Genomic DNA, 7,851 nt, shown 5'->3' with positions numbered 1-7,851 from the left:
CAAACTCCAAAGCCTCCAAGAATATCAAGAACTTCAACCTTTGAATCTCAAGAACATTCAAAGAGAAATCATTCAAGTCATTCTTCTAGATCTCAAAGTTCATTGGAATCAAGCTCAAAAGCCTCCAGAAACACCAAGAGACTAAAAATTAGTGAATCTCTACGGATTCAAGCCTCTAAAATCCAAAATAACTTCCACTACAAATTTTCAAAGACAAGGAACATTTGAAGAACATTCAAAGCCTCTAGAAACTTCAAAGAATTTGATCCATTAATCTTCATCAGATTCAAGTTCTATAGTTTCGAAGAACTTTCACCACAAATCTTCGAAGATCAAGAACATTTCAAGAACCCATGAAGAATACGAAGAACAAGAAATATATAACAAGCACACAACCAGAGATTCATCGCTATTTCATTCCAAAGATCTTTCAATCCACTTTCCAATCCAAGTGGAGGACATCTTATGTTCGAGCCAAGACTACGTCAACATAATTGAAGACTTTTCTAAGGAGATTGAATCAATGGATTATTTTATTGTATAAGAATCTAAATATAGAGAATTGTAACTACAAATTCATCAATACAAATTTACACTTGTAAAACATATTAAATTTTTTGTTTTCCAAACTTGAGATTTTGTGTTTACACTATCGTTTTGGGAAATAAAAGGGAATATTGAGAATTTTTGTGTGGAATTTATAGCTAGAATTTGTGACCCACAAATACTAAACTTTAGGGTATTGTTGATAGACCATTTTAGGAAAATTTTGATATCACTTTCAAGAGAAATATAAAAAGATGTTTAAAAAAAGTAATTTTTTTTTTGGCAAATTACAACTTATCCACCTGTGTTTGGCTGAAATTTTAGTTGACTACATATGGTTTGAAAATTGACACTTTACTCACTTGAGATTAGTTCAGTTAGAGTTCCGTAACCCACATCTATTAAAAATACGTTTAAATATGTAATTTTATTCCACTTTTATGTCGCTCTCCTCTAGAAACACAAAAAACATAAACATACAAGATCAAATAAGATAAAAAAAATCCAATAGAACGCTTGCATTATGAGATTTCAAATCACAGATAAACAACTTAAATTTAGGTCAAACCTCAGGTGGGTAAAATATCAATTAAGCAACTTAAATTTCGGCCAAACCACAGATTGGTAAGTTATAATTTACCCTTTTTTTACAAACTTTGGTTACAAACTTATGTGAATTTTGATATATCCATCATTGGATTACATTTTCTTTTTCAAATTTTTCATGCTTGCAAATATTCCAAAAAGTTAAAAAAAATACTAGTTATATCATTAATCAAATGTTTAAATGTTAAGTTTTTGTAGTCTAAAATTATTTATAAAAAATAAGTTTATAAATCAAATAGTAAAATAATATCGAATTGATATGAAATTTGACATGCATGTTAAAAACATAAAAAATATGTATTAAACCGTTAGATTTTCAAAATATATAACTCTGTTAATATTTTTAGTGTGAGTTGTAATCATTGACTAGATTTAAGTTTTGAGCAAAATTATGCTCTTATTTATTTTTTCCAATAAAATATTTATAAAAATCCCTTTTATGAATTCCTTGGGTTCATTCCATCTTTGAAGATTGAGCCGAGGCTGCTGTAAGCCATAGCCATTCCAAGCTGCAGCCTAATTACCATCACCAAACAAACATACAGCAAATTACAAACACACACTCACACAAAGCAATATCAAAGACAAAGGCCCAACAATACCCAGCCCCTTCATTTTGGGGAATCTCAGTCAACATGGAAGCGCCTTCATTGAAGTGGCAGAGACATCACGAGTTGTGTGGCAGTCGCTTGGATATCTTGGTGCTTTAAAGGGAATCTTCAGACATTACAAATCAAAATCTGAAATCATTTCTTTAGATGCGTCTACCTCTACTGTTTACACACGCTCAGGTTTATCACAATGAAGGGGCTTGCCAATGGCGGCACTAACTAGCCACATCATGTGACGTGACTCATCTCATGAGGCCTACAAATTTCACCTAATCTGCCCCAGATCTCTATAATCTCACCTCATCTGTTGGTGAACAATACATTTTTCATCTTTGGAGTGCAAAGAGCTATTGCAATGTAAAACACCTCTTCATCCAGGAAATCATCAGATAACTCCCAATCAAACGGAACTAGGTGATCAGCTAAGAAATCTGTCAATGCTTGTCCTCTGATAGCTTTTTATGGAACGTATGCAAGGTCATATTGTTGTAGCAAAACCGCTTATCGAGCTATTCAACCGAAAACCACTGGCTTGGGGAGGACATATTTAATCAGGTTTGCTTTCGCTATCAAACGGACCATGCACGCTTGCATGTAGTGCTTCAATTTGTCTATGGCAAAGAAAAGAGCAAGACACATCATTCTCACAGATTCTTAAGCTTTGGCATTTTCTAGATGGCTTCAATTTTGGATTGGTCAATCTCAATACCGCAATGTCTTATGATGAAACCTTGAAATTTCCCAGATGTTATGCCGAAAGCACATTTGAGGGGTTCATTTTATGCTAATACTTCCTTAGGCAGTCAAACATAGATCTTAGATTTGCAAGAAGGTCTTCCCTCCTTTTTGTTTTAACCACTAGATCATCAACATAACACAACAGTTGAATTCTCACAAGTGTATCCTAAACTTGAAATTACATTGTGTTACCAATTCAATTTATCATTCTCATTCGGTGCCTACCAGTTTCCCACCTACCATTCCAATTCGGTGCCAAACATTCTCATCTACCATTCCCACCGAAAATTCTCATCCACCATTATCATCTAACATACCCGTTTACTATTCTTCGTCTCTTTGCTATAAATAGAAGGTTCGTATTCATTGAAGCTCATCAATAAAACCACAGAGTCAGAAAATGAAGATATGCTTCTTTCAAATTTTTAGATCCTCATTCTCACAACCATTTCTCACTATAGCTTCATCATTCCCAACACCTAGCAACCACTATTGCTTCATAATCAGCTTAAACCCAACCTTTGCATGGTTCCATCTCAAAATTTAGTCGTCTACACGTGGGTTGATCAAGAAGAGTTAACTTTTGGTCCAAGAATCCAACCAACCAATATAGTGAAAAATTCATTACTAAAATGATGCTCAACTTTGATTGTTTAGCTCTCATTTAATCTGATTATGAAGGATAATCGAATAATCAATGCCAACATGAAGAAATACTCTAGTTTTAAATTCATCAAAGTGGTAGCAACTTTGTAGTTCGAAACTTGTCTAGCAGAACTAAACAACTTTGATCATGTTTAGGCTATGAGCATTTCCTCAGTAAAGGACATTGCTTTTGATAATGATATCTCCTCAGGTGATTTCATAAAATTATATTCAGGTATTAATAAAAAAAAATAGAACACCAATACCAACCAAATATCAACCGCCAGAGCAGATTACAAAAGATGGTGACGATAGTCCCCCCTTTCAAAAACTCTTTCAATATCAAAATGTTTTCATTTCCGAATCAAAATAAATAAATAAATTTTGTGCTAACAAATAAATAATTGACAGATACACAATTTTAAGTAACAAATGTGTATTATATTTATACTGAAACTTATGATCTCAAATTCTCGATTGCTTGATCGTGCTATCAGGTCCATTGCAATTTGAGAACCTGACCTTACTAAAACCTCAAACAAGAGTGTAACTTGGAAAAAAAAAACCTTGACACTTGTCAAATATCAATAATTTGAGGTAATAAATCCAAAAATAGAAAGAGAGTGAGATAAGACATTGGGGAATTAATATCAAAGTACTAAATATAGAACATAATGTAGCATCGGAAGACATTTTTTATTTTATTTTATGGAGACACACTTACAATGACACGCCAACTCCAAAACTGCTAGTGGCAGTTAGAGTCTGAAGGCAATAACTACACATTAAACGTCACACTAAAAAGTAGAAAGTATCATCGGTACACATGACCTCAACTTCAACATTTCCAGCTCATTAGATCCATTTCTAATTACAGTAATATTTTGATTGACAAAGCAAAATAAGAAAATTTGTACTTCACATCTGCCATGTTGTTTGAAGTTAAGGGCACCTGTTCCCGCCTCCAGTTTGGTGAAGCATTGCGTCAATCTCATCACCATCCTCCATCTCAAGCTAATCCCATGACAAAATTATATGCATAAAACAAAGAAAGAAAACACCAAAACAATGAGTAGGAGGCAAAAAAAAAAAATTGGAATTCTCAAACAAAATCACTGGCATGACCATAAATCTCTAGAACATTTCGAATGAGTACATTTGGATGCATTTTGTTAATTGATTATTTGTTGAAGTACTCTAGAGAAAGTCTGCGAAAATGTTTTTTTTTTTTTTTTTTTTGGCGTGGGGCCTGTCATAATAAGATCACAAAATCCCAAAAAGCACTTTTTTTTGGCTGTTGCCAAATGCAATCAGACTGAATCAACTCAAAATACTAATCCATAATTGTCATGAAATGCCTCAACCAGAAAAACAAAAGAATAATGCAGTCAGGCCATGTTATAACAGAATTCAATATACTTCCAATTGTTGAAAACCAATTATGAAGATAAAAAACTGCAGAACGTGACTGCTATAAATTCAACACCTTCCAAAAATATTTCCTTGAAATAAAAAAAGTAAGACTAAAATTTGCAAGTAAGACTATGGAAACTGTGGACCATCTCCTTCTTTGTCCTACAACTCATTCTTTGTGGGTGTATATGCTTCAAATTTTTTGGGATTCATTGGGTCATGCCAAGTTCCGTAGCTAGTATATTATTTTGTTGGTGGCAAGGGGTTGGGAAACATAATTCAGATATCTGGAATTTGGTCCTAGGATGTTTGATATGGATCGTTTGGATGAAATGGAATCATCACTCCTTCGAGAATACTAAGAAATCATTGGTTCGGTTGCAAGATTTGTGCCAGTGGACTCTCTTTGATTGGTCTAGGTGTTGGGGCCTCTTGGATTGTTCTTCTATCATGGAGTTTACTTCTTCTCTTAGAATGGAATCTTGATTTATATGTTTCTATGTTTATTTGCTTTTCGTCTTTTCTCTGTTCACCATCGTGATCACTTTGTATTCATATTTCTTTTTCTTTTTAATAATATTGACTAAAATTTGCAAGTATGCAAAAATTTTGGAAACGATTAAATTCTACCTCATCTGGGGTCTGTTCTCCCCGGAGTCTTCGCCCATCAAACAAGAATGCAATGGAGTTGAACTCCACAGACTGACGTTCACAGTATGCAGTCATGAGTTTCCGAAGCTGGGTGCTTCGTTTGATCCTAAAGAACACCTCATTACCATCCTACAATCAAACAATACCCACAGGGATTAAAAAATGGGATGAAACCGGAAAAGGAGGCAGCTCACTTTGTTGATGCAAACAGGAAGTAATATTAAAAAGCTAAGAAAGGCAACTCTAACAAAAGCAAAAATAAAAGCGATATGGCATGAAGGATACTAATCCCACAGTTAATATAAACTAGAAATTTATCTTGAAAAGTATACAATGGAATGTGCACATAGGCACCCATGGATAAAATAAGAAAGAAGAGAACATTGTTTGTTCAAGAAGTGACAACTTTGAGTCCCAAGAATCCAATCAACCAATATGGCGGAACAATCCAATACTAAATTCAGCTCAACTAAGGTTGTTTAGCCTTTAGCCCTCATTTAATACAAGGACTAAAGATAAGCAATGCAAACATTAAAATTCACTAGTCTTAATAAAAATTCTTGAAAGATTTTGCAAATTGGTATTTTAAATTTTGTCCACCACACCAAAACAGTTTCAATTTGATTCCACATCTAGCTATTGTCAAGTAAACGAGTGTTCTTTATAGTAGCTAAAAGTACCAAACCAATCATATATGATTTACACCAACTATTTATTCAGTCTAGTAAGTGCCAGCTACAGACACAGTGAGAACATGTATAGTAAATTCCAGATAAGGTCTGGATTGGGGATTCTCAAACAGGGATCGGTTGAGAGGTGGGTGACCCTAATCTATTCCAAGGACACCTTCCGAGTATTCAAACAACATAGTTCTATTAAATAGAGTAGACCCAGCTCATTCTTGAACTATAAGAAATGCATTGGTTAAGAGATTTTAACAAGTGCAAAAACTCAACCAAGAATAAATGCCTTCAAGTCATTGATGACTTTCATTTACAAAGTTACTTCATTTAGAATTTACAAACATCTCCAAAATGAAGATACAATGCAACAGAACACATAATAATAATATGAGCTAAATATTATTTACTTTTAGAAAACAAAGTATAGAATACATTACTACCGATTTCACATGGCACAAAGTGGAAACAGCAATTTTAGGGCATTGATTCTCCCACACTTGTTAGTGAACATCATTTGTACTCATCACCCATTTCGCGTAATAAACGTGCACGTCATGAGTGTGTACATCATGATCAAAATTATGGACGTTATGGACGTTGTGAGTATAAAGTGTTCTAATACTAACATGTATTAACATACCTCAAACAATCCTATACAGCACCAACTGCCAACACACCATATTAAAACCACATAACACCATGTCACATAGCTATATTTTTCACATAACACCAAGTGTATACAAAGGTTTTATAATTTTGCTCAAACATACATGAAACGTACTTAACATAGTGACAACACAACATTTTTCACCCCAAAATAACACCATAACATTGCATGATGGCAGAAACCCAGAAAAATTAAACCAAAACAATGAACACCCAGATGAAAAAATTCAATTCCCAAGAAAAAAAAAGATATAAAACCTGGCCTTTGACTTTGAGATTAATGTGTGCAGACTGATCCATTGGTTTCTTGTCTTCCTCTTGTCCTCCTGTACCAACACCAGTACCACCACCTCCAACCGTTGCAGACATCTTCACAATTCTCACTCTCTTTTAAATCACTCAGAACTCTCTCTCAATCTGTCAATCTCAGAATCCCTTTGTGGGTTTTGCTTTTGGGTTCTCTCTCTCTCTCTCTCTCCGCCAATACATATAGAAAAAACTCTGCACACACAAAGAAAAGAGACTCCGAATCAGCGAGCACGACCTACTAAGCGTTACACACACGCTACTATAATTTTTCTCACTCGCGGGAATGGTATTATCGTAATTATAGAGTTAGTTAATTACGAGGTTGTCCTTGATTTGATGAGGTGGCGTTTGTATTTGAGCGAGTAAACATTTTATGTTTTTTTTTTTTATATGTTTTGGTTTTGGAATAAACTGAAATTAAGAAAGGTTTGGATTCCGGTGGGGGATAGAGTATAGAGGAATCCATTGAAAAGGTGATTTGGGGAATGGACGGATGTAATTGAGTGAGAGAGGAATCGGACGGGTGAGAATGTGTGGATGAGGGTAACTCAGTGGTCATCTTAGGTTGGATTCTGGGTCAATTTTTGTTTTGGTAATGGGGTTTTTGATTGGTGAGTACGATGTGTACTTTATTTTTAAAAATGAGGTTTTTATGATTTTTTTTGACTTTTGAAGGGATTGGATTCTTCCTTATCCAATACCAGTGGTCCAGTGGTCACTGTAATTGAATAGTCATATGACTCGTGAGCTAGCTTAAAGTTGGGATAGGCTTGAAACCGGTTCAACCCGTTTGAAGTTGCAGTTTATGGCTATTAAAGCAATTTTCATAAACATAAAATACGGGAGATAAGGGAAGACATTTGGAACGAATAGAGTCAGTGTTTAAACACTGAGAGTCTGTTTAGTTGGTTAGTTCTAACCAATTTTTTATATTTTAAATAATTTTATACACATTTTAACACACATTTCAACACACTTTTCAC

At 34.3% G+C, this 7,851-nt stretch overlaps 1 protein-coding gene across 1 annotated transcript; it reads right to left on the bottom strand.

Moving 5' to 3' along the window:
• Positions 1-3,805: 3,805 nt before the first annotated feature.
• On the bottom strand, positions 3,806-7,105 carry LOC142621141 (small ubiquitin-related modifier 1-like). Its single transcript, XM_075794451.1, has 3 exons — positions 6,818-7,105; positions 5,190-5,339; positions 3,806-4,160 (listed from the first exon to the last, which is right to left on the bottom strand). Exons 1-3 carry the CDS (start codon positions 6,926-6,928, stop codon positions 4,089-4,091), a joined length of 333 nt encoding a protein of 110 aa, XP_075650566.1. The 5' UTR covers positions 6,929-7,105; the 3' UTR covers positions 3,806-4,088.
• Between the last annotated feature and the right edge of the window lie 746 nt (positions 7,106-7,851).

Source organism: Castanea sativa, chromosome 12, assembly GCF_040712315.1.
Source record: "Castanea sativa cultivar Marrone di Chiusa Pesio chromosome 12, ASM4071231v1".
Taxonomy (NCBI): Eukaryota; Viridiplantae; Streptophyta; class Magnoliopsida; order Fagales; family Fagaceae; genus Castanea; species Castanea sativa.
The sequence above is the reverse complement of the archived record's forward strand: the minus strand, read 5'-3'. Positions and strand labels throughout refer to the sequence as shown.

Bases quoted from the DNA above. Each gene is read 5' to 3' on its own strand.
- LOC142621141 (XM_075794451.1), bottom strand. From the start codon at position 6,928: ATGTCTGCAACGGTTGGAGGTGGTGGTACTGGTGTTGGTACAGGAGGA. The intron at 5,340-6,817 runs GTTTTATATCTT...GTTTGATTGTAG, and splicing joins ATCTCAAAGTCAAAGGCCAG to GATGGTAATGAGGTGTTCTT. The intron at 4,161-5,189 runs GTAGAATTTAAT...TCATGGGATTAG, and splicing joins GAGAACAGACCCCAGATGAG to CTTGAGATGGAGGATGGTGA.